We start from the raw sequence: 24,827 nt of genomic DNA, 5'->3' as shown, positions 1-24,827 counted from the left end.
TTCGACGCCGCCAGGAACATCTCGTGCAGCCCAACGGAGATGTGCCCAAATGCCGTGCCAGCCGGACTTTGAGCATTAACAAATAGGGACGTATTGAAAGTAATAAAATTACTATCCTAGATAATGCACTAGGGCCAAAACCTTAGCCCAAATAGGGCAGCCGGCAAAGAAGTCCACCCAAGGCCCAAACGGCAGGTCCGGTCAAGTCCACCCAAAACAGCTACTTCCCCGTTGTTAGCAACAGACCAACGAAGTTCCATCCACCGCACCCAGCCACGATCTGCACTGCCTCGATCCGCGCCGCAGCGAACTAACCGCTTGCAACCCATACCGCCACGGTCCACGTCGTAGCAACCCATGCCACCACAGAGAAAGCCAAACCCGATCCAGGTCACCCGCCTCACACCGCCATCGAGTCAGCCCCGTGGCGCCGTCCACCAAGCAAAACCCGTCATCAGAGCTCGATCGCCGCCCCTGTTCGAACGACCCCCGCCACACACCATCCCAGCCAAACCTCCGACAAAACCTGAGCAAACCCCATATGATGGAACCCCATGAGCCATAGCCATCAATACCCGTCCGGCAGCTGACCCATGACAACGGCGAGGCCAGAGGCCAGCCCGGCCTCCAGGCTCCGCCGGAGGAGCACGAAATCTTGGATCGGAAAAACCGGCCTTTAGGGTTCTCGAGGAGAGAGAGACTTGACTTACTTGTTGTAATCTTTGATCCTTTTTTGTAGCAAAGAAGATAATTATATATACACTGAATACTTGAGTTTTGAGAACCTGATTTAATTACAAATATCTACAAACCCCACATAAACTCAGAAGTCTCAAACTCACATTCTTCCTAATCAAGTAGTAGACTTGAAATTGAAATGGAATTGCACAGAGGCACTAAGCCCTACATTAAGCCACTGAGCCTACAAAAAATGAAGCAATGTTTGACACTTTGAACAAAAAGTGATCATGTCTTCATGACTTCATCAATTCACAAGAAGTGGTAATCTTTGATGCAAAAACTGAACTATTGAAGCATGGTTTGCACAGAGGCTACAAAAACTGAAGCTGTGCATGATACTTTGATACAAAAAATGATCAAGTCTTCATCAAATTCACAAGAAGAGGTAATCTTTCAAGCAACCAAACAAAGAACCTGCAAAGGAAAACCATATAATTAATTTAGCTAAATCACATATTAAACAACCATAACATCACTAAAATCACCAAGTGTATGGGAATGAGTACCTCGCCAACTGGATAGGTGTTGATCAAAGCCAACGTCACCATTTCTACAGCTCTGAGGTCTGAGGAGATCTTCAGTCTTTGTTTTTGCTCTGAGAATCTTCTATCTGCAAGAAGTGTGAGATTCGTGAGAGAGAGGGGAAGACAGATCCAAACCCAAAACAAACAAAAACCACTAAATCAGGAACGTAGTCCTCACCTTCGACGTCGGAAGTGGTGGTGGTGATTGAACCGGCGGTCGGACACGAAGCTGTTAAGACAACCCTCGCAGATTGAGACGGTGATCGAGATGCAGCCCTAAACTCTCGCAAATTGAGACGCTGCAGTCCACCAAGCCTCTCATATCGAGACGGAGGCCTCACCGACCGAGGAGGTGGTTGTACCAGCGCGGAGAGGGCTTTGAGATGAAGAGAGGGCTTGGGAATTGGAGGTGGTGGTGGTGATTAACGGTTTGCACTTTGAGGTCTGAAGGAAGAGACTGAGAATTTGAGAGGGAGGCGGATGCGGATGCGGTTTCTCTTCAGTTTTTGTTTGAAGACTTGAGCCGATTGATAGCATCTAGGGTTATTGGAGACTTGAGTCTTGACTCAAGTTGGACTTTTCGAGTTGGGTTTGTATGCTTTGGGCCTCAAACAGATATAGTGACAGACTCAACTTAAAAGACCCATTTTCTAATGTGGCAAATTGAAATAATTCAATACAAGTTCATACTTCTATAGTTTACAAGTTCATACTTCTATAGTTTTATACACATATAATAGAAAAATAACAAAAATAAAATATAAATTTTAGGGCCGGGCTTTAAGGGTCGGGCCAGGCCTAGCCCTAACGGGCTTAATCAGGCAGGGCCGTAGGGTAGGGCTGAGCTTCATTTGTGTAACTCGTAACCTACCCTATTTGAGAAAGGGTCGAGCCGGCCCGCCCTAATGGAAGGGTTGGGCCGGGCGGGCTTTGGGCCCAAGGGCCATATGATGAGGCCTAGACTTAGATTTAGGTCATAACTATGATTTGTTTTGTTTTCCCTCACCAATACGCCTTCAACATGTATATCATATATTTTTATGTTACATAATCATAGTTTTAACTCTTATTATTATTATTATATATATATATATATATATATGAATGTTTTAATGAGTATGTAGTGAAATTAAAAAATTAAAATAGATCAGGAAAATAATAAAGAGTGCAATCTAATATTATTGAATTGGAAAGTCTATAGAAAATCAATGTAATATTTTGTTGGTATAATTATTGTCCTTAATAGTCATTTTATAGTAGGTTATATATGTCATTTAATAATTCATAATAGATTGAGGTCAAGTGAGTAGATTTAGAGATCCCAATAGCAAACTCTATTCATTTTGCATCAATATATAGGTTATGGGCCTCACCATTAATAATCATTGAATATATGCATGCTTTAATTTTTACATGTTAGTAATTCAATTTTGCGTAAAAAATGAAAATTAGATTCATTTCTTTTTTGGTATTCAATGGTTTGTTCAACCGAGTCAACACTCTTGCGTTTTGGCTACCTTAATTAATGTCCATGAAAACAAATCCATTCTTTTTTGGCAAGTCATAACCAATTCAAGAAATCAAATCTGAAAAGATGCATTTTCACAGCTGATCCAAAGCTATCGATTTCGCAGAGACTATATATAACACAATAGGACAATAGCACAGCATATCCATCTGTCCAGCTCTCTCACTCAACTTCAAGATCTTCAGAATGGCCTCCATGTTTAAGTCGTTCATTTTCATTATTCTTTTGAGTCTGATTAGCAAAGGTAAAGTAGTTGCGCCAAGTAATATATCATCTTTCATTCTCTCTTTGTTGATGTTTTGATCTTGTGTTCATGACCAAAATGATTTTATTTAAGAATTTCTAACGTAATTCTTAGATCCTAGACCCAAAATACTTGGCCCTTAAACCTTAAAAATCGGGTCATGTTGGGCTCCAGTACTCCTAAGCAAGTGTTTGAGAAATTTTCATGGACTTTGGGCGGGCGGTGGTTTAATTGTTTGTGTGCGAAAACCAAAATAATTAGTTTAGTAACCCATGAGAATCCGGAGGCATTTTTCATTCAAATGGTTTCATATATTTCATTTATTAACGTTGCAGGGTATTGTGCTTGCTTGGACAAGATCAACATTTTAACTGCCAGAAGTGGAAGAGAGGTTCAAGGCCAACCCGAATGGAACGTAACTGTGACCAACAACTGCCCATGCACTCAAAAGCTCATAAAACTGACGTGCCAGGGGTTTCGGACTGCGGAACCTGTGAGTCCTTCAATCCTATCCAAAGATGGCGATACGTGCCTCCTCATCAATGGCAATGAACTGCCGGCGGGTAGTTCTGTGTATTTCTCTTATGCTTGGGATCCTCCTATCGTTTTCTGGCCTAAGGATTCAGTTGGTGTAGGTTGCTGAGAGTGGGCTGCTAAGCTAGTAGCTTGGAATTTCAGTTCAATGTAATACATGCAGATTCGCTATTCTGCACCAAATAATATGAGCTCTGATTTGAATGCCAAGAAACAAATCAACCTCCGGTGTCTTTTTACTAACCATCACGTGGTATTTCCGCCCACAATATTAAGACTCGAATTAAAATTCTTGTATGGATGAGATTGTCCAAGATTGAGAGAGAGACCAACTTTTTTTTTTGCATCAATCGATAAATGATTGTCACTAATACTCAAGCCAGAATGGGAGAAACCAACTTCATGCATTAGTAAGCTAATTCAAAACTACTCTATTTATCGAACTAGTCTACATCAAGTCTATGAATAGTTCACTACTGGCTTTTCTTGAACAATCTAATCAATATATTAACTTGCTAAGACATCAAGGGTATAGAGACATTCAGAGAGCGATGGAGACTGACGGAAAAATAATTATTAAAAGGTGTAGATTTAGGAAAATTGACAGCTTGTTCACAAGTACTCTGAATATTTCTACCATATGTGGACAGACCACCTAAATACTCACTCCTACTACCTGAAATTCCCAACAAGGAAAAACAGCTGAAAAATAAAACAGATAGTACAGAACATTTCATTTTCTCCTCTTGGCAGGTGGCTGGGGTATGTCATCCTCGTCCTCCTCATCTTCCTCATCCTCTTCATCATCTTCCGTCTCTTCATCCCCATCGTCGTCACCATCGTCATCGTCGTCGTCGTCGTCATCTTCCTTCTCCTCCTCATCATCATCGTCTTCCTCTTCACTGGCACCATCACCATTGGCCGCAGGCACATCTTCTGGATCTCCTTTGCCCTCAACTTCGTCCCCAGAGGCGTCCTCCTCATCTCCTGCTTCATCATCCTGGTCCTCACCACCCTCCTCATCACCGTCTTCATCGTCCTCAGTTTCACTTGCATCTTTGTTCTCAGAACCAGGTTTCGTCACAGCATAAAGATCAGTGATAGGGAACCTGCAGACAAAAATTTTACTTAATGCAATTGCCCCTAGAAGAAAAAAAAACATTAAGCAGAAACAGAAGCGACACTACTAACCCTGTGACTGTGGAAGGTTTGGGCAAAACATAGGCGCTGTTAGGTAGAGATCCCATCTGAAAAAACAAATGCAACTCATGGTGAATAAGAAGATACAAGCAGTTTCCTTACCAAGAGAACGTAAAAGAGCAACAGATTGAACCTAATGTATCATTACATAGCTTCCTAAAATCAGCCCAGACAGACTCACATAGAGAAAGAGGATAACTGCTCTGTTTTAAACAAAGGGAAGAGATATAGCATGCCACCAGTGATTTTGAAGTTTTAATTATACAACAGCATGAAGCTAATTTCCAACAACAATAATTGCATACAAGATAAAGCATTGCCCCTAACTATTGTTGGGGTTGGTAAGGGATGGAGGATTGTGAGAAAGACACGACAGACACTACTCATCTTCACTAAGTTCTCTTCTTCTCTTTGGTATGAGCCTAAAACTGACCTCAACAATACTCTATCTTTCAAGACCATGGCTATGGCCAGAAAGCTGACGGTTCACCGTCCCGCTTTGAAAATTCAATCAAAAAAAGCAACAATCTATATAATTTAACAAGGTCCACATCCAGGGGAGATGCATAATAAACCTTTAAAATTGGTATATTGGCTTAACGTTCTCTTCTCTTAATCCAGATATTCTTCTGGCCTCTGTGTTTTCTTCTCAAGTTAGTAGCCTAGCCTAGTTCAAGTTTCAAAGGTGAACCATAAATCGAATTATTATCAAGAGGTTGAGAAACAGTAGCCTCAAATTTTCTAATATATCCAGAAAATTGGAAACTCAAAACTCATCTCAACAAATCCATATAACTTAAGAGAAAAAGAAAAATCATACAAAGCAAAATAATCTAACAAACATACCAAGCCTAAGCCACACTGAAAAACAAAACAAAAAAAAACACCCAAATTCTTTAAGCACAAAATAGCAAAAACCCCCAATGTAGACACCCAATGCAGAAAACTAAGCACAATGAAACTGGCAAATACAAAAACCTGATAGCTCAGAACCAAAAAATTAAAACAGATAAACACAAACTATTTCAAACTAATTACAACAACTAAATTTAGGCAAAATTTAGCAAGGTGGAGTAAAAGAGAGCACACCAGCAAGAAAGAGAAAGCAATAGACTTGGCAGCCTCAGCCACCAGAACCTGCCCAACAGAGCAGAGCAACTCATTCAGAACAAACCCATTGGAGCAGAAGCTCTCCATCTCCATACCCAAAACAAATTCTAGAGAGAGAGAGAGAGAGAGAGAGAGAGAGGGTTAGGGTTTTGGGAATTGGGGGCTTAAGCTTTAGGGTTTTTGAAGATATTGTACGAGAGGAAATTTGACGCTATCGTAGCCAGTAGAGGACTAGGACCTGATTCTGGAAAGGTAATAACAAAAGAGAGATAACGTGACCGGGTGAAAAATCACAGACGTGCTGTGTGCCGTTGGATATGTAGAAAAGTACAGCTGGCTAAATCTGATATAACACTGTTAGAGAAAAGCTGTGATTTAGTTGTCGTTTTCGTAGAAAAGGAAAGGGGATTAGGGCCCTGATTGACTTGTCGGTCAATTTGGGCTTTGCTCTTTTTATCCTACACAAGACTGTCTTTTGGTCCTGGTCCAATCATGAATGAATTTTCATTGTACTCGTACTTTCTTGTTCATAAACCTGTAAAAAATTGAACTTCTCATATAAAAATAATAATAAAAAAAAAAAAAATCAGTAATACTAAAACTCTTTATTAAAGCAATTCTAATTTCTATAGAGATTGTTAAATGATAAAATCTACAATTTTTATTCTATATGTTTCACTTAATCCATCGCAAAAATATTTTTTACATATTAGATACGTTCGTACATAAAATTTAAAAGTGATCTTTGAATGTTCTAAAAATCGACTTACACAGTGGCCAAGTGTCCCGATTAGTCAATAGTCGCCTAAGTTGGTTAGGCAGGAATTAGGCGATCATGTAAGTCTGAAAAATACAAAAAGTTGGCCAAAAAAAATTTGAAACCATCACGATAAATCTAAAAGTAACTATCAAGTAAAGCAAGTCTTTACTTTTTTTTTTTTTTTTTTTTGGAATGTCTTAACTTTTATTTGTTTAGATCTCTAGTCCATTCAGCGGTTTCAAGAACCATGTTAAGGAATTGGGCTTTTTTTTTTTTTTTTGGATAATAAGGACTTGGGCTTATAGAAGAAGGAAAACATTTTTCCAAGAGGAGCTGGCCTACTTTTTAGCACATTACCTTTCTGGTGTATTATTTAGCTGAGTTTTTGTCCATTTAACCTATTTTTAGGGATTTTTTTTTCACTTACTCCATTAAGTTTTTTTAATTCCCTCTTACCTAACACACTCTAAGGAAGTATTCTCTAATACCCTATTAAAATTTTTTTTTTTTTAAATACCATTTTACCCTCACCCTCATGTTACTTAGAGAGAGAGAGAAAAAAAAAACCATAGGAAACTTCGCCGAAGCCCATCACTGGTCGCCGGATTCCAACCAATGTTTGCCTGATTCCGGTCAACATTCACTTGATTCCGGTGACCTCTCGCCGGATTCCGATCACCAGCTGCCGCTCACCGGATTTTTTTGAACACCTCTATTGCCCCTAATCGACGACTATTGCCCCCCAATAGAGGGCAATAAACCTCTATTGCCCCCAATAGAACTTTCGATTGCCAAAATGAAAACTAACCTTCATCAAATTAGACAAATAAAACTTTCATTAAAGAAAAAAAACAAAGAGATTATATCAATTCAAAACATCTATTGCCCTCCAATAGACTTTTATTGCCCCCTAATAGACATTCAAAACCTTTTTTTTCCTCTTTCCTTCTGCCTCGTTACTTAAAAAATAATAATAATTATAATAATAATAATAAAATAAAAATCTGATTTGGGCACCCAAGCAACCATCCAACAACGACGTCAGCGCATTTCTACAGGCAAACTCGTCTCCGACGCCACCAACAACGACACCGGCCCCAACTCCATGGTCCTCACCTTCGCCAATCCTTTATGGATCGAAATCTATCACCAAGGTTGGCGCTGCTCCTTGGAATCTCGCCGAAGAAAGCGTTCGAAGAGAGATCGAGGTACACACCGGCGACATCGAGAATCTGTAGACCTTGTGGTGGAGCTTGACCGGAAGGCCCTTCCAGAGGCCGGGCATCACAGACGAAGTTGACCGGGATGAGGACCTGGACATCGCCGACGGATACTGCAATTACGACGATCCTCTTCTTCTTGCTTCTCCTTTGCGTGGCAGCGCTGCTCGGAATCTGAAAGAGAATTCCGGCAGCGATCCGAACCTTCGTGCTTCCTCAGACTCGACGCAGCTAGAAAATTAGCTGGCCATGGTAGCCGTGAAACTTTCTCTAGCCCACGCTCTGTACGCACGAAGAGAGAGAGAGAGAGAGAGAGAGAGAGAGAGAGAGAGAGAGAGAGAGGGGTGGCCTAAAATGTAATTAATTAATTAATTCAAGGGCAAAGTGAGAATAAAAATTTATTGCCGGGATAAGTGGAATAATTTTGGCTCATTTTGGTGATTTGGGTCAAGGACCCTAACTCGTTCTCAACTCTGAGCGGGAGAAAGAGAAGAAGGAAAAAGTTTCCATCCATCTTAGCAATTATTCGAAAAAGACGGATCTATTGAAAATTAGCATAAGGTCTGAGCCCATTGCTACTGGACATACAAATTGGCAAAATTGCCAAAAAGAAGATTACACTAGGCTCTAATGCTCTAATTATTAATCTACAGACACTGTGTATCCCAGGTTCCAACTAGGCCTCATTAGCTCTGGAGTTCTAAACTGGAACCATTGGCAGAAGTTGAAGCATGGAAGCAACCATTGTCTGCTGGTGGCAGCACACCCCATTTGTCTCCAGACTCAAGTGGTTCAAACATGACAACTGCACCATCTGTTAGTCCCACTGCAAACTGGTTCGGCTCTTGTGGATTCGCAGCTATCACTAGGGGGTATGTTGCAGAGCTGCACCAGGAAAAAAAAACAACAGCAATCAAGATTAGGAATCACTACTCAGTCGGAGTCACAACAGTTTGACAGTCAACAGAATATGTCATATTCTCATGTAGGAGAGTGCAAGCTCATTGAAATCAATGAAATGATTAATCACCTGACATTAGGTGGAAGATAAGCATAGGGGTTAATCTGGCATTGCATTTGAAGATTCGATGCTGCAAACACGCACACAGTTCCATCAAGAAAGCTCGCGTAGACTAACTGGCTATCACAAGAGAATGTTGCATAGGAGATTGGTGCTGAAGATTCTCCTACTACCCACTGAAACATGAAACAGAAAACATGTTATGATTTGAAAAGAGAGGAGAGCTGATTCAACTTCTTCATAGCCGTTTCTACATTATTGCTGTTATTCCAAGCATGTTACGGATCACAGTGCACTCTATCATGGTACTAGGAGTGCTCTTGTCAAAGCATTCAAGTAGTCAGTTGTCATTTGTCATCAATTAGAGTACACCCACCAGAAATGGAATCAGATAATTAGAGGGTAGAAAACAAAAAATAGCTTCAAGTACCTTCTTCTGGCATTCAAGCCTCAAGGTTTCGTATACAGCAAGTTGAGTCTCGTGTACAACGAGGAAGTGATTCTGATCCTTCTGATACTGAAGATGAGTTCCAAACAGTGCTGTGGGTGTTGTCCAAGCTGGAACCTGCAAGAAACTGTTCTTCTGCCTTTCCCACTTATCAGAGCTCCACACAACTATCTGGTGAAAGAACACCAAATTCTATCAAATGTTTATTCATAAATGAGAGTTACTGTGTTTCTGACTTGTCAACACAAACCTGAGCATCTGCTCCAGAAGAAACAAGTGTCTTCAGAAGTTGAGAGAACACAAGGCCTGTGACTCTCTTAGAGTGACCCTTGAGCTTTATCCTAACCTAAGAGCAGGAAAAAAGTGGCCACCTAGTTAAACATCTCTTTAAGTATGCATGCAACAATCAGCACTCCACAGTATGAAACAGCATACCTCATCGATACGGACATTGTATATGTGAATAGTTGAATCATCAAATCCAACAGCAACTATATTATTGTCTTCAGGGTGGAAAGCAAGACATGTTACCACAGGTGGTGGCGACATAAAAGTTGTCATCGTCTGCAGTTAAACAAGTACTCTTATAAAACTAAAAATAAGGAGCTTTATTGGCTGCATGATTAATACAAACATATAAAAGATTGTTGACCTTGAATGTCATTAGGTTGAACAACGATATCTTCCCTCCAGAGGCTGACATGACATACGAATCATTCTTGGACAAAGCAAAGCAAGGTATTGCATCTTCAGGTTTAGCACCAGTAAGATCATTGATCATCAGGATGCCTGAAGCTTGTTCCACGAATTTTGGGGTAACACTGGTTGTTGCCTAGATGACAAAATTTTATAGCAATAAGCATCACTTCAGATTTTAATTAAAAGAGAAGATGCAGATTGAAACTGGGTGAGTCAAAGTCTTCCACTGTTTATTTTTTTAAGTTACAGGATTAGAACATATTGAGATTTCATACCTTGCCAATCGTACTACGGTCAGCTTGTGGCCACCTCCATAGTAGATGGGTTCCATTTGATGATAATGCCAGAATGGCATTACCTGAATTAGTGTAAACCAACCTTGAGATCTGCAACAGTAACAGGAGAAGTCAGTAAGTTTCTTTCTTTATTCTATTGACAGTACACTGTTAAAAAATACATTCTCCTCTCTTTCTGGATATATCAGTGTCGCAAAGGCACTTAACATCAAAACTAAAAAATAAGGGCAGTGTGCAGTAGCAGGTGTGCATAATTAATGAAACAGAGAAAAGTTTGGCACACAGGACTATCGTTTATAAGGAGAAGCACTACACTAATGTCCTCTTATCTGTGAAATGGATGAAGAGTAATTGTGTGTCCCTGATGCTATTCGATACGGATAAGAAATCTAACCTTGTCTGTTTTAACTGTAGTTGTCGAAAGCCTTAAAGACCGAAGCCGAGCAGTTTCACTAATCTCAGTGGGCTTCCAGATCTTTGCAGGTTTGAGCTCTTCAGTTAACTTCGGTTTCTTATTATCCTCCATGCTTCTGGTGCTACCATTCTGTCAAGAATGCTCAACTACTCAATACAACTTACGATATATGAATATTTAGTTATATACAGATATAAATATGTAGTAAAGCCACTTACTTCATAATTGAATTGAATGAGAAGTAGCAAAAGTAAGAAAACTATTTAGAATTGAGCAGAATGAAGGAAACAACTTTGCACATGATTTAGCCAGTGCCTTTATATGTACTGACCACTCTCGATGCTTGGAAGTGGCTTCTTGCAAATAACTTGGGAAAAGAGGAGATTCTATTCAGGGAACTGAACTGACCTTTTCTGGTGCATTTCTGGAGGCAATAAGAGAGAGACTTTCATAATTGCGCATCAATCGGAGACCATCTGTTGTAGCCAAAACTTTGATTCTGTTGTCATTTGCAGAAACAGCTAACAAAGATCCTTCCTTGTTGAAGCGGATACGGGGGGTTGCCTGCAAAAGGAAAAGTTAATGTATAAATACAGCAGAGTGGAACAGAAGCAAACATAATCCGTGAATACTTGAAGGAAAACTTACTAGTAGACCTCCTTCAGCATCAATAGTAGCCAAAAGATTGATATTATCCATATCCCAAACTTTGATTGCATAGTCGTCACCAACTGCTAGATACTTATTCCTGGTTGTGTCAAATTGAACAACACCCAAAGATTGTTTTTGAAATCCTTGGTAATTCCTCTTTATTGTGCCTTCATTTTCATTCCATTCAACAACATGAGATTCTCCATCTTTGCTCGTCCCACATGAAAAAAGCCTGCATTGTGTTTAACATTGAATTTTCATGCTGCCAAAGAAGAGACATAGATTGCAGAAACATTAGAACAGGAATAACAGACCAACCTTTTACCATCTGCACTATAAACCATCGTTGTGCATGAGAGGCTGGGAGCATCGTAATTAACCCTGGACCCCACCACTTCATATAACCATGCTTTTATTTGTCCATCTACTGATGTCGAAAAGACAAACTGAGACATAGAAGCATAGGGAAATTATTAAGCAAACAGAGAGCAAATCATCCATAGAAAGGAAACAAAGGACAACCAAAAAAATTTATGAAGTGAAGTCCTCACATGGACATGTTCTTTGCTATGAGGGCACACAGAATGAACAGGAGCCTCATGACCTTCAAAAGTATACAATTTTGATCCAGTAGCCGCATCCCAGACCTATAGATCACAGAAATCGTATATATGTTTCAGAAATCATAGATAAGTTTCATGTTTTCTACAGCTAACTCTATAACCACTGTTTGGTAACCCCACCTTGATGGCCTTATCATCACCGCAAGTTATGACACAGAGTTGCTTCGTTGGGTTGCAGAATGCCAGATCATTTACACTACCAACATGAGCATCGATCTAGAAAATGATAATAGCATTAGAAAAGAAATTTACAATCTTAAGTCTTAAAGTGCTGCAAAATTAGAGTAATAGCTAGGCACCTACCTCTAAATGCTGACGAACATCATCACCACCAAAATAACCATATAACTGCATCATGTGTTTAGAATATGCAACTCCTGTTTGAAAGACACAATGCTGTTTAATATAAGCCCGAAAAAGGTCATCATTTTAACCTATATATTCAGACTTACCGAATAGAGAACCATCAGGGCTCCATAGTACACGCTTAACTGAGACACTTGGATCCTTGACTAAAGTTGCCTGAATTTCATGAATTGAAAACGATTAAGAAGTCAGATGACTCCAGTGACAAAAAATGCGATCCGGCTTTAATTTGTAATTCAGATAATGGACCATACCTTTAGTATCATTGAACTTGCCCCCATATCCCACGGCTGAAAGCTTCTTGATACCAACTTCTCCCTAGAACTGACTTCCCAGACACTTATATCCCCCATACTAGTTCCAACTGGTACAGGAAACAACTGGTCAGCTTACAGCTTATATAGAGAAGAATTCTTGAAAGGAAATCTCACAGAAACCAACCTAGAAGTATAGTCTGTTGAAGAGGATGGAAGTCCATGCTAGTGGGAACTGAGCCCTGATTCAGTATCCGGGCAACAGCCTTCGGAAACTCATCAATTGCATTGAATGCTGGACTTGGAACGTGGACTGGATTAACCCCTGGCAGTATAACCTACAGATTGCATAAATAAATCAGCTCCAAATTCCAAAATGTGTGCTCATCATGTAGTAAGACTTGAGCTTACCCTGTCTGAAACCCCAGGGAACCGTGTTCTGAACAAATCTTCAGGATTTGCTGGACTGTTCAAATATGAAGCTATATCACACAGTAAAAATATTATTAGAAGTGAAAAGCAAAGATTGATCATGATCCGAAAGGCATAAAAAGATATGTGAAAACTAGTTATAAATAAAACTACCTGGATTTGCTGGACTGCCAAAACCAATACCTCCTGCAGAAGCTGCCAACTGATTGACACTGGGGGGTATGGACGTCCATGTTGACAAAGGAGGTGGAATTGGTACTGGTGCTATTGGGGGTTGGAAGGACTGACAGGAAATTTATATAAGCAACACTGATTGAACATTTAAGAAACACTCCTAAGCAAAATTAAAGATCAAGTCATGACTCATGAGTGTACCCCATTTACACCGATAGGAATGAAGCCATCAGCTCTCTGTACTGCTCCCATCTGTTGAGCCTGACCATTTGCTGCTAAATGAGCAAATGGATCGTTGGAATGTCTACAAGTGTGATCCACAAATAGGGTTTTTATTTCCGGATTTTGTTTAGGATTAGGACAAAGGGAATGCTGCCAATTTAAGCTGTCACATTGATTCTAAAATCAGTTCTTGCAACATAAAGAAGAGCATTATTGTAAACAATCGAAAAATTGAACTAATTTTCTGATATAAACAAGAACTTTTTTCTTATTTGTGGCCACTATAAAAATCAAATTCAAAAACTTGAAGGAATAGAGGATCAACCTTTGGTTAATGAGCGTCCGTAGCCTTGAACTTTTAATGCTAGGGAACTGTAATTTTTCACGGAAAGAAGGGTTGGCCTCAACAAGCTTCTTAAGTTCTTGGGCCATAATTGCTCTTGCAGTCCTTATATCTGCATAAGCAGAGAGTTGAGCATTGTCTCTGCATAACCCCAATCAAATTCACCATGCTGGTTAGGAATAACACTACAAGCAACTAGAATTTCAAAACAAAAACAAAAAATGGTTCATAACATATACCTAAAATTGTTCAAAGTGAGCAGCTGAGTGATTTCCTTGTACAAGTCTTCGTTAAAACCTGCAAAGACTTTCAGATCCTTCACTAGGATATCTACTGCGGCAGCTCTATCATGTCTGATTAATATCAGTTAATTACATTAGATACAATGTTATAACAAAGTACAAAAAAGGAGAAATATTAATTAATCAAATTCAAGTGCTTACCTATCCAGCGCTTCTAAGTATTTCTGCTTACGAATTTCGAAGAATATCTTCATTGAATAGCGGTTGTCATCCACTTTAGTGAACCCGGAAAGATACTTCTCGACTTCATTCCAATTTCCCTCGAGCAATAATTCCTCGAAATACTTCATGTCGAAGAAGTATCCTGATTCTTGCTGAAGCCTATTAGGGGATTCAAAAATATTAAAAGTTCAAAAAACCCAAATTCTACATAAAAAGCCTGAGCTGCATAACAAATCCAAAGATAAAGACAAGGGAGCTGGGTTTGGTAATTACCTATGAAGCGTATCCTTCCACTTGTCCTCGTCAAGGAATTGCATGATCAAGAAGGTGAGGTCTTTAGTCAGTGTTGTAGTTGTCGCCGATGGCGTCGCCATTAGAACAGCTTGTTATTATCTTCAACCTGCAGATGAATCAATGAGAACAATAACACCAAAAACAAAGATGGAGAAGAAAAAAATTCTTCCATCAAAATAAAAAGAAAGAACATGCAAACAACCGGAGGGTCTGTTTGCTTTAGTGGATATAATGACAACACCACAACTGATCAAGCAAGAAAGGGAAGAAAAAAATTAGTTAACAGTTCAGGGTAGATTATTTATCAGAAACAAACAGGGCCTCACAAAGATTTTCTGTCTCCATGAAATTGATATTTCATTCAAAGCCACAGTGATTCATATCAATAAAAAGGGACAAAAATGCACCCAAATTCTGGTCAACAAAACGAAATTGCAAAGAAAACTCTTTTGGTAATCAAATTGGAAACAACACAGTGATCTATGATCATCTTCCAAAAACGACTTTTCATAAAAACGTGTGGAATTTTGCAAAAACAGAGGTCTTTGAGCAAGAGTTTGAGAAAATTAGGGTTCTAAGAAGTCAAGAAACAGTAAAGTCGAAATAGCCCAGAAAAATTCAAAGAGGGTAGAAAGACGGAGGTGGGTTTGGGAAAGCACGCGGAACTGAAACAAAAGCTAAAACCTTTTTACAGAGGCAAAGGTAAAAAAACACAAGAAGATTACCTGCAAAAACAGAGAAGAACAGAGCAAGTGATGGAACAGAGCACTGAACTCTCTCTCCTTCTCTCTCTCTCTCTCTTTCGCTTTCTCTGAATCTCAGAGAGCTCTCTTTATTAATGGGACTCGTGAGGGTTGTTGAACCGGGGGTGGGGTTAACGAGGCGGCACCTACGAGGTATAAGCATCATGTCCTATCATGATACGTACGTGTGCTTATTGATAAGTTTTGCCAATATGAGACAAGCATTTGCGGGTCCACGAAGGAAAGCTATTGTCCTGACCACTGTCTACCCTTTCTCAAAAGAAGACAGTGACGGTTGGAGAGGCGTTTATTACTTGCGTTCTCACATGGAGAGCGTGCTGGTCAGTCTCTCCTCTTAACCTTACAAGCTAAGATTTCAAACCTCTGAGGATTTGTTTTTGGTTCATAATTTGAATTAATTTAACCTATCATAGGTTCTAAAAAATGCTAGGCGCTAGTCGGGCGGTGATCCAGGGACTAGCGCCTAGGCCCGCCTAGGAGGGGACTAGGTGGTTTTTTTTTTTAATTTTTAAATTATTTTAATGACATATAATAATATAAATGACAATATTTAAAGCCTAAAAATTAATTATAAATATAAAAATAGTCAAAATATAGAATAAATTAGGGTTTATGACCGCCTAGGCTCCGCCTAGAACCGCCTAGCCCGCCTAGTCCCCGCCTAGCACCGCCTAGTCTCCGCCTAGCACCACCGCCTAGGCAGCCGCCTAGTAGCCCAGCGCCTAAGGGAAACGCCTAGGCCAAAATCGAAGCGGTTCCTTGCCGCCTAGCGCCTAGGCGCCGCCTAGGCCGTTTTTTAGAACATTGAACCTATGGCTCAAATTATTATTTATTTATTGCAATTGAAATCTATTTAAATAGAAAATGGTTAGTAGTGAAAAATGGGACCATATTATGCGTTTGTGTCAATTTAACGTTCACCACTACAGCGTCAGATTCATGTCACCTACACAGGATAAGATTTTAAAGAGGTAAACTTTTTTAGAACTTGTTTTCGGTTTCAATTGATTTCATTTAGCTATGACCAAAATGCTATTTATTGCAAGTGTGGACCAATATCGTAAAACAAATTCAAAATACTTTATTTTAAAATGGTTGGTAGTGGAAAATGGTCTCATCTCATGCGTTTATGATAATATTACCGTTCAACTACACACCGTCAATATTATTGTGCAATAGCACAATGTTAAATTCAGGTTAGTTGCACAAGATAAGATGCCAAAGAGGTAAGAATTTGTTTACAGTTAAATTGCTTCATTTTAACGTATGGTCAAATTGTAATTTATTGCTATTGTAGATTCGAATTTGTAAAACAAATTCAAAAGATTTTACGTTTAAAATAGTTGGTAGTGGAAAGTGGGACCCTCTCATACGTTTCCTTTGATATAACTGTTCAACAATATAACGTCAGATTCAACTCACAAATGCATCTCGTTTGAAGCAAAACTAGCTGTAAGAGTTATCAGCATGTACACCTGGAATACATGCATTACTGAAGATGCACTTGGGAAAAGATATGAAACTTAGAAAGCATAAAGTTTTTTTTTTTTTTTTTGCAGTGGGTGTCGGTACTCAAAAGTTATTGTTAGCCTGTACAGATGGAAAGCATGCATCGGTGAAGTTACTCGTAGAAAACGGTCATGAAACTTAGGAAGCATCAATATATTGTTTTGTGCAACAGGTATCGATACTCAAAAGTTACTGTTAGCTTGTTCACATGGAAAGCGCGTGGTGAAGTTATTGTTTAGAAAAGCTTAAGAATCTCATGAAGCATCAATAATCTGTTTCGTGTAACAAGTCCCGATACTCACAAAACTTAATTACTATTACCTATACACATGGAAAGCATGCATCGATGTATATATGCTCTTAAAAAATTACAAAAGTCAAGAAGCATCAATTATCTGTTTTGTGTAGCAGCTGCCGATACTCAAAAGTTACTATTAGCCTATACTCATAAAAAACTTGCATTGGTGAAGTTACTCTTAGAAAAAGGTCACAAAACTCATGAAACATCAATAATGTTTTCCCTTTATAAAAAGAGAGAGTTGTGTGTGTATATAAAAGGACACTAAATGTCCAGCCTTAGTATATGTTTTTAACTAAATAACCAACGGTGCTACATTTTATATACCAAAGCAGGTATGTGGACTAATGTACATGTTAAACATTAAATATACTGTTTTCTTTTCTTTTCTTTTCTCTTTTTGGCATAACTTTTTTTTTTTTTGTTGAATAACTCTTTGTTGCTGGAAAAGTCTCGATTCATTTTCAAAGCATAGAGTAACATTAGTTGCTTCAAATCTAATTGGGTTTGCCTTGTTTCCTTTGGTAAGGAGTTGCGTGCTTGCTTTCTTAGTTTCTTTTGTTAAAGTATCGTTGAAACTTGTAAGTAGTTTCAAATGGTCGTGATTGACACGCACTCTGGGAGTAGGTTTTACATAGAAAGGTCTCCTAGGTCAGTGCATACATGACTCCATCTGACGTAGGGACAAAAAAGAAGTCTATCGTGGTCCAAATGTCCGACAGTGACTTATATTATCTGGGCCCAACTCTTTACCAACAAAAACAATAATAACTTATTGTATTTTTTGGCTTTTTCTGCTAGATTAATAATTTGTTAAACTATTCGATTAACTCCGTAAAATTTATGGGCTTTTTTCCCATCATCTATTAATAGATTCGCTGATAATCTCATACCAATAATTTTTGCGGTTCCTCATAAGTATTGATCCTAATTAAAATAAAAATTTAGGTACCGAGACGAAAATCGTCTTGGATCTCATATTTTATAAAAAATTCAGCAGGGTCCCAAATGTGGATCTAAAAAATAGTAAGCCCAAAAGGGCTGAGGCCCAAATTTGAACAACAAAGCAAAGCTCAAACCCAAAAATAGGGTTTGCATTTGCAGCCAAAAAGTCTTTGACCTTGCCACCGCATCACCATGCCTTCGGAGAAGAAAAAAAAACGTATTAAAGTTTGATTTAGTTGTTTTGAAGGATAACTTTGAGATATAGCAAAGTTATTTATGAAACAGATTGCCTTCTCATGCAACTAATTTTTCTAGCCTAAGTTTTCTCACTGATGATGAGATTAAGGAGACTATGAGTAGACACTTGGAGTTTAGGTTGCTTCATATTCAGTGTGAAGCTAATAGAGGAGCTCATGTACTTGCAAACCATGCTCTAACTTCCAATGAAAGTCAGAGTTCGATTGTTTTTATTTTTATTTTTTATAAGGTTAGAGTTGGTTTGTTATTGCTCTCAAAATAATAAAGGATATCATTCTAAATTATTCTAATCTTTTTTTTTTTTTGAAAGAAAAGTTCATTGCATTAGATGACCAACCAATAAGCTAGAGTGTCTAACACACTTAAAGACAGAAAATGGCGAGGAAACGACCAAGCTCCTATCTAAGCAATGGAAACTCATTACAAGTCAATTTGAGCTCTCTTGTAAAGCGAACCCATAAACAAAGAACAACTCCTTGTCTTCTGAGGAAAACTCATATTCTAACCCTCCATCCGCCAGGCACGCAATTGTGGTACGAAAAGAGAGCTACTTCCCAGCAAACAAATAGAAGTCAATCCTCATCTATAAGCCACTTTCTCCAGTCCAACTCGAGATAATTACCAATTCCATAGAATCATGATCTGAATTGCAACTGGCACTTTAGAGACCTTAAAGGCCCACCGTCACCCAAGGAGGTCGAACTCTTAGGCCAGGCTAGCCCAAGGCATTAAGTAATGAATGAGGGTGTCAAGGCACCCTCCAACCTGGCTCAATCCATAATAGAATCAAATCCACTCACTTGGGCCCAAAAACTGACCCCACATGGCCCAGGCCCAAAGCTAGAGGCCCAAGCCCAGGCAAGAAGACTGCGAAGAGCTTCAGATCGCTACCAGGCTGCCTGTGTCGGCACTGCCGTCATCTCCGGTTGCCTTCCTTTGGTTCGATGACCCAAGCAGGAAAAACCAGGATCGCCGTGCTGCACCTCCAAGCCGACAACTACCACACCGCTCGTCACTCAACCAAGTCCGGAAAACCCAAGTCGGCGCTACCTCCTCTTGCCGCTGCTCAACCTTGATCCTACAAACACACCAAGACCAGATATCTCTCTTCCCGGATTGCAGAAACTCGGAATCCCAACTTTGGCCGTCGAAGAGATCCTTTTTTCCTCAACCCCAAGAAGGAGAAAAAACCAACCTCTACACCTGCTCTTCAGGCCAAGCGACGACCACGCTCCTCTGCCTCCCACGCATCCCACATACGCTGCTGACGAGAAGCCTCCGCTGCTAGAGCCAACGGGAAGGCGTCGCTGCTTTCTCTGCTAAAAAACCCTAGGGTTTTTCTTGCTTTCATAAATAAACAATGTTCATCCTTCTAAATGATTCTAATCGTTAATTGCTTCAACAAAATTTCATTTCAATAAAGAAGCCTAAAAAATCAACCAACTTCAAACTCAAATAATAATAAATTGGATATACACAAGCTTATAAACACTATTGTAATCTTCATTTTTTACATATTATACTAAAATTAGCAAGATCAAATTTTTGCATTCATGTATCAAGAGAGAGAGAGGAAAAAAAAAAGTGAAATGTTCCTTTATCCTAATTTGAGCTACACTAACCCCACTTATCCTATTAAACTTATAAATTTCCCCATTATCCATAAGATAAGTTATTTTGTTCCCTAATACCCAATTAAGTTTTTTTTTTTCCTGTTTTTTGTTTAGACTATTTTGTCATCTACCCTTTGTGACAAATATAGAGAGTGGAAGTGAGAGAAGTCATCTAAGACTTCGCCAGAAACCTTGTTGAAGGTAGCTGGACTTTGTCAGAAACCTCGCCGAAGATCGCCAGACTTCGCCAGATGTCGTCGGAGATCTCATAGATTACTGGAGAGGTTGCCGAAGACTTTTGTTGTCCCCCAATAAATTTTTATTACCGTCCCCCAGTAAAAGGTTTATTGAGGGACAATAAAACCAATAAAATTGAGGCATTGAGAAGAAAGACTCATCGCCATAAAATTAGACAAATAAAACTTTGATTGAGAAAAAAGATGAGGAGATGACATCAATTCAAAATCTTTTATTGGGGGGCAATGAAAGTTTATTAGCTTTTAATGGAGGGGAACAAAAATTTATTAGGGGGAATGAGAACTAATCTCCCTAAAATTAGACATATAAAACTTTGATTGAGGAAGAAGATGAGAAGATTACATCAATTCAAAATCTTTTATTAGGGGGCAATGAAATTTTATTGGGGAGAAGAAGGACTAACCTCTAAAACTAGACAAATAAAACTTTGATTGAGGTAGAAGATGAAGAGATTATATTTTTGTAGGGGCGAATAAAAGTTTTATTGACCTTTTATTGACGAAAAGAAAAACATATTATTGGGGGCAATAAAACTTTTATTGGGATCAATAAACTTCAGAAACTAAATGAAATACTTAAAATTTGAATGATTTCAATGGAAGAAGGTCATGAAATGACCATTGTAAAAAGAAAATTATTGGAACGAACGAGAAAACACCCAAACCAATGAGCTTCGTAGCTTCAGTATCTAAATCATTGAAGCTCAGATTCAATGTGGTGACCTCTACTGCAGGAATTGTGAACCATCTTCCTCCACTCTCCGCCTCTCTTCCATTAATACCCTTACTACTTCATCGAAACACTAGCTTCGTTGAACAAAATCATACTCCTCTATCTCGTCCCTGGAAAATCGCACAGACCTTACTTTCAAACGACGTTGTCAAAGCACTACTAGCAAAATCTCTAGTGGCCACCCATTTTGGATACACTTTTCTAACTGTATCATTTGAGTAGAGCAAATGACACCCTTTTATATTTTTAGTATTCTTTGTTTTATGGGTACTGATAACAGTGACAAAATAAGTTAATACATTTATTAAAGACAAAAATCCGTATTCATTGCTAAATAAAATACTAAATTAATATATGATATTAAATATTCGGATAAGTATCTGATATAGATACGGTTAAGAGTGTGAAGTAATAATATCTAATTATTTTTTGTATTCAATTTATTCAAATTTACAAATTAATCATCTTTCCTTGCAATCCGTATTGCAAAAAGTATATGTGTCATTATTTTCTTCTGTTTTTATATTTAAAATGTTATTAGAGTTTTTGTATAATTAGTTAATGGGCATAATTGCAAAATAAACTATGCATCTCTGTATCCATTAAGGGGGGTGTATTGTATTTGGATTTGTGTGGAGTTTTTTTAAATGATAGACTTTTTCAAAAGTCCATGGATTCCATAAAAAGTTCATAGACTTTTATTGATTTTTTAAAAACCATTGACTTTTACTGATTTTTAGCACAGATTTTTACTGATTTGTAAAAATCTATAGACTTTATATGAATGACTTATGTAGATTTCACAATACTTATAAAAAGAAAAACCAAGCTAGTTTATTAGTCAGAGAATAAAATACGATGCCATAGCTATGTTAACTAATGACCATTAGCGTAGGAATCAGAGAAGCTCAAATAATGTCATGAAACAAACATATAAGAAAATAAAGGAAAAGCCTCCAAATATAATCAACCAAACCAAAAGATATCCAAAAAAGAGAAGGGAAAAAAAAACACATTGATGAAGTTTCATGCCAAATAAGCAGACGTCTTTGAAATAATGATATGATTTATTCTTCTCCCTCATTTTCACTTTCTTGATTGTCATTGTTTTCATTGTTGGCATTTGGTTGGGCATCTGTCCACATATGAGTAGCAATACTCATTCTCCATTCATTAGCATTCTCTCTTTGCTGATCTTGGGTTTGAAAATCATCCCATTCAAAATTATCTTCGTGATTGTCTATCGGATCTTCTTCTGGTTCAGGAGGAAATTCATCTGAACGACATTCCTGTCGAAGAAAATTGTGCAGTCCTGCACAAGCCAAAACTAGTTCTGCTTGTGTCTTATATAAAAATGGTGGTGCTGATTTGAAGATTGTGAAACGCGACTTAAATATTCCAAATATTCTCTCAATTACGTTCCTCAAGGAAGCATGGCGAAGATTGAATAACTCAATTGCATTGACAGGATGATTTCCTTCACCACCAAAATCTTTGAGGTGATATCGAGTACCTCGAAATGGAGCTAGGAACCGACGTCGATTTGGGAATCCGCAGTCCCCTAAGTAATATTTACCTAATAATAAAAACATGTGCAATTAGTATGTTATATATATGTTATATGACATAAATTGTAATAAGTACTCTGAATTTTTTTTATGCACGTAAAACTATACCTGGTGGCACTTTGAGTCCATTTCGTCTAGAAATCGCATCATTCAACACTTTTGAATCATGAGCGGAACCCTCCCATCCACTAATCACATATATGAACTGTAAATCAAAGTTACAAGCTGCTAATACATTTTGTGATATCTTCCCATGGCGATTTCGATATCTGCTTACCTCACGTCCAACTACCGTTGCAGGAATATGCGTGCCATCTATAGCTCCGACACAATCCTAAAATAATGAAAAAGATATCAATAGCTGAAAAGAAAAAATGAAATAATATCTTCATTACTGTACAATGAAATAAATAATTAACCATCCATAAAAGTTGCATTGCTTACCTTAAAGTAAGGATAGAACCTTGTACTTTCTCTTATGTTAGGTGGTATGGATTCAGGTTTAGCCATAAACTGTGGTGCTATTGTATTCAAGGCCTTCAAGACTTTGTTGAAACTTCTGCTAACAGCAAAATGAGATCGCTCAAATATCAGCCGAGCTTCACTGTATCGATTATTTTGGCCGACAACTAGTAAAAAGGTTGCAAGCATTTCTTCAACACAAATGTGTCTTGTATCCCGTAAAGGTGTTTTCGCTTTTAGGATGCTACATAATTTTCGAAACACGTCAGGATACATTCTATACACATCTCTAAAGATTTGAGGGTCTCTGTCCAATATGTTGTGCATATATATGTATCCACTTGATGTCACTGGTCGACGAGTCAGCGGACGTCTAATATGTTCACCACGTATGCTGAACACAAGTTCGTATAACACATAAATCACTGCTTGTATTGCCATTAATAATATCTTAACAGCCTCGTAAAATTGCTCTTCCTCTTCATCAGCTCCATACATGTCCATTTCAGACATTGCTAATAGAGAAAGCACCTAAACATATTTATAAAAAAAATATATCACTATTCATATTAACATTCATTCAAAAGCAAATCAAAAATCATAAATATTCAAACAAAAAATCAAATTGTAATTCATAACATACCAGTTTAAAATCATTCAAAACAAGCTGCAATTCAAACAAAATAAAATCAAACTCCATAACTTAAAATTAATAATAGAACATAGCCTATTGCTTATTAGGTGTCGCTAGTGGAGATTGACCCACACCTATTGCATTTGTTTATAGGTGATCCAATTATGTCGTTGTTCAAGAGTCATCTTCAAGAAGAAATCTTGCTTTGCTTTAGTATTAAGCAAATCAAGAGCCATAAAGCAAGCCTCATCAGTTAATCCTGGGGTCTCGTTCATAGCATCCAAAAGATCACTCTCTCTTGATTCTCTCTTCTCCATTAAGCCACAAATTTTATCAAAACTTGTGACAATTTTACCAATGCCACTTGATAAGTTTTCTAAAACCTCAGCCTGACTAGTTGCCCCCTTTGAGCCGCTATTATTTTCATAGTCAGTCCTACTCCGTTTTCCTTGAGTCCTGCTATGTGGTGGAGCATCTACATTGGTACCTTGGGAGGGTTGTTGTGAAAGAGATGGCGAGTTTTCTTGGTGTGATGACTCATTTTCACTTTGCACGAACATGTTAGTATTTCGATCAAAAACTAATCCATCAATTCCCCAAGGTCCGTTTTCTTCCGCTCCAAATGTAGAGGCATCTGTATCATCACCTAAACTGATTGAGCCCATTCCAGTTGCAGTTCCATTTCCAACTGCAATTTTCAAGTCCTCATAGTCTGGAAAAGTTTCTGACCGAAAGTGCCCATGCGTTGGATGTGACTAGTAGGGAAAAAAAATACACTTGTCAATATGATGATAACCATTTGAAATAACTATAAATCTAAATTAGAATAAAATGAAAAAGCAATAAGCTCACCTTCAAATAATCTGCCCATACTTCATCATCAGCAGTGAATCTCTTTGTGATCGGATCCCACCCAAATCCAGAACTATGACGCATAAGTTGAGAGTAATTGGTGTATTGTTTCTTAAACCATTTCACTCTACTTTGGTAATGACTAAAACTTATTTCACAACCAAGTTTTTCCTTCAGTTTAGGAAGTAGCTTCGTCTCTACTGTTTGTTTGCTTATCACACCATTAATATCACGCAATCCAAGTTTGGCGCCTTCAACCATAAGTTGAAGCAAAACATTGCTCTCTTCAGCATTCCAAGTTTTGTAATCTTTTCTTTTACCATTCCCTTGTGAATCTCCCATCTATACGATTGCGTAAAAGTAATCATACA

General features: G+C 38.3%; 5 protein-coding genes across 7 annotated transcripts; 1 reads left to right on the top strand and 4 right to left on the bottom strand.

Moving 5' to 3' along the window:
• The first annotated feature begins 2,979 nt into the window (after positions 1–2,979).
• Positions 2,980–3,680, top strand: LOC112171674 (protein TAPETUM DETERMINANT 1). Its single transcript, XM_024308821.1, has 2 exons — positions 2,980–3,037; positions 3,373–3,680. Exons 1-2 carry the CDS (start codon positions 2,980–2,982, stop codon positions 3,678–3,680), a joined length of 366 nt encoding a protein of 121 aa, XP_024164589.1.
• Positions 3,681–4,125: 445 nt separating this feature from the next.
• LOC112172394 (acidic leucine-rich nuclear phosphoprotein 32 family member B) lies at positions 4,126–6,113 on the bottom strand. The gene is made up of 3 exons (XM_024309717.2): positions 5,861–6,113; positions 4,763–4,818; positions 4,126–4,680 (listed from the first exon to the last, which is right to left on the bottom strand). Exons 1-3 carry the CDS (start codon positions 5,972–5,974, stop codon positions 4,305–4,307), a joined length of 546 nt encoding a protein of 181 aa, XP_024165485.1. The 5' UTR covers positions 5,975–6,113; the 3' UTR covers positions 4,126–4,304.
• A 2,235-nt stretch (positions 6,114–8,348) lies between these two features.
• On the bottom strand, positions 8,349–15,443 carry LOC112171673 (protein TOPLESS). Of its 2 annotated transcripts, XM_040509668.1 has the most exons (25): positions 15,289–15,443; positions 14,543–14,669; positions 14,249–14,428; positions 14,045–14,158; positions 13,788–13,946; positions 13,442–13,625; positions 13,220–13,349; positions 13,046–13,116; positions 12,822–12,972; positions 12,635–12,744; positions 12,467–12,536; positions 12,318–12,391; positions 12,135–12,230; positions 11,943–12,038; positions 11,710–11,837; positions 11,389–11,623; positions 11,149–11,304; positions 10,720–10,869; positions 10,305–10,415; positions 9,983–10,162; positions 9,766–9,894; positions 9,581–9,676; positions 9,313–9,501; positions 8,892–9,058; positions 8,349–8,746 (listed from the first exon to the last, which is right to left on the bottom strand). In XM_040509668.1, exons 2-25 carry the CDS (start codon positions 14,641–14,643, stop codon positions 8,548–8,550), a joined length of 3,276 nt encoding a protein of 1,091 aa, XP_040365602.1. In that variant the 5' UTR covers positions 14,644–14,669; positions 15,289–15,443; the 3' UTR covers positions 8,349–8,547. The 2 variants fall into 2 exon arrangements, with proteins under 2 accessions (XP_040365602.1, XP_040365603.1); XM_040509669.1 differs by lacking the exon at positions 10,720–10,869.
• A 6,391-nt stretch (positions 15,444–21,834) lies between these two features.
• Positions 21,835–23,403, bottom strand: LOC112169208 (protein ALP1-like). Of its 2 annotated transcripts, XM_040507571.1 has the most exons (4): positions 22,953–23,403; positions 22,786–22,842; positions 22,617–22,713; positions 21,835–22,516 (listed from the first exon to the last, which is right to left on the bottom strand). In XM_040507571.1, the coding sequence occupies exons 1-4, from the start codon at positions 23,295–23,297 to the stop codon at positions 22,008–22,010; spliced, it is 1,008 nt and encodes a 335-aa protein (XP_040363505.1). In that variant the 5' UTR covers positions 23,298–23,403; the 3' UTR covers positions 21,835–22,007. The 2 variants fall into 2 exon arrangements, with proteins under 2 accessions (XP_040363505.1, XP_040363504.1); XM_040507570.1 differs by having other exon boundaries at positions 21,838–22,516; positions 22,617–22,842.
• Positions 23,404–23,616: 213 nt separating this feature from the next.
• On the bottom strand, positions 23,617–24,622 carry LOC112171672 (uncharacterized protein At2g29880). Its single transcript, XM_024308818.2, has 2 exons — positions 24,457–24,622; positions 23,617–24,359 (listed from the first exon to the last, which is right to left on the bottom strand). Exons 1-2 carry the CDS (start codon positions 24,538–24,540, stop codon positions 23,739–23,741), a joined length of 705 nt encoding a protein of 234 aa, XP_024164586.2. The 5' UTR covers positions 24,541–24,622; the 3' UTR covers positions 23,617–23,738.
• Between the last annotated feature and the right edge of the window lie 205 nt (positions 24,623–24,827).

The sequence above is a fragment of the Rosa chinensis genome, chromosome 6 (assembly GCF_002994745.2).
Source record: "Rosa chinensis cultivar Old Blush chromosome 6, RchiOBHm-V2, whole genome shotgun sequence".
NCBI lineage: Eukaryota > Viridiplantae > Streptophyta > Magnoliopsida > Rosales > Rosaceae > Rosa > Rosa chinensis.
This window is presented reverse-complemented; position numbering and strand designations above follow the sequence as displayed.

Coding starts and splice junctions, on each gene's coding strand:
- LOC112171672 (XM_024308818.2), bottom strand. CDS start 24,540: ATGCGTCATAGTTCTGGATTTGGGTGGGATCCGATCACAAAGAGATTC. Junction 24,360..24,456: donor TATGGGCAGATTATTTGAAG/GTGAGCTTATTG, acceptor TTTCCCTACTAG/TCACATCCAACGCATGGGCA.
- LOC112171674 (XM_024308821.1), top strand. CDS start 2,980: ATGGCCTCCATGTTTAAGTCGTTCATTTTCATTATTCTTTTGAGTCTG. Junction 3,038..3,372: donor TTTGAGTCTGATTAGCAAAG/GTAAAGTAGTTG, acceptor TTAACGTTGCAG/GGTATTGTGCTTGCTTGGAC.
- LOC112172394 (XM_024309717.2), bottom strand. CDS start 5,974: ATGGAGATGGAGAGCTTCTGCTCCAATGGGTTTGTTCTGAATGAGTTG. Junction 4,819..5,860: donor TTGCTTTCTCTTTCTTGCTG/GTGTGCTCTCTT, acceptor TTGTTTTTTCAG/ATGGGATCTCTACCTAACAG. Junction 4,681..4,762: donor AAACCTTCCACAGTCACAGG/GTTAGTAGTGTC, acceptor TTTTGTCTGCAG/GTTCCCTATCACTGATCTTT.
- LOC112171673 (XM_040509668.1), bottom strand. CDS start 14,643: ATGGCGACGCCATCGGCGACAACTACAACACTGACTAAAGACCTCACC. Junction 12,745..12,821: donor TCAACAGACTATACTTCTAG/GTTGGTTTCTGT, acceptor TTCCTGTACCAG/TTGGAACTAGTATGGGGGAT. Junction 11,624..11,709: donor TATAGTGCAGATGGTAAAAG/GTTGGTCTGTTA, acceptor AACACAATGCAG/GCTTTTTTCATGTGGGACGA.
- LOC112169208 (XM_040507570.1), bottom strand. CDS start 23,297: ATGCACAACATATTGGACAGAGACCCTCAAATCTTTAGAGATGTGTAT. Junction 22,843..22,952: donor GGTTCTATCCTTACTTTAAG/GTAAGCAATGCA, acceptor TCATTATTTTAG/GATTGTGTCGGAGCTATAGA. Junction 22,517..22,616: donor TGGACTCAAAGTGCCACCAG/GTATAGTTTTAC, acceptor TTTTATTATTAG/GTAAATATTACTTAGGGGAC.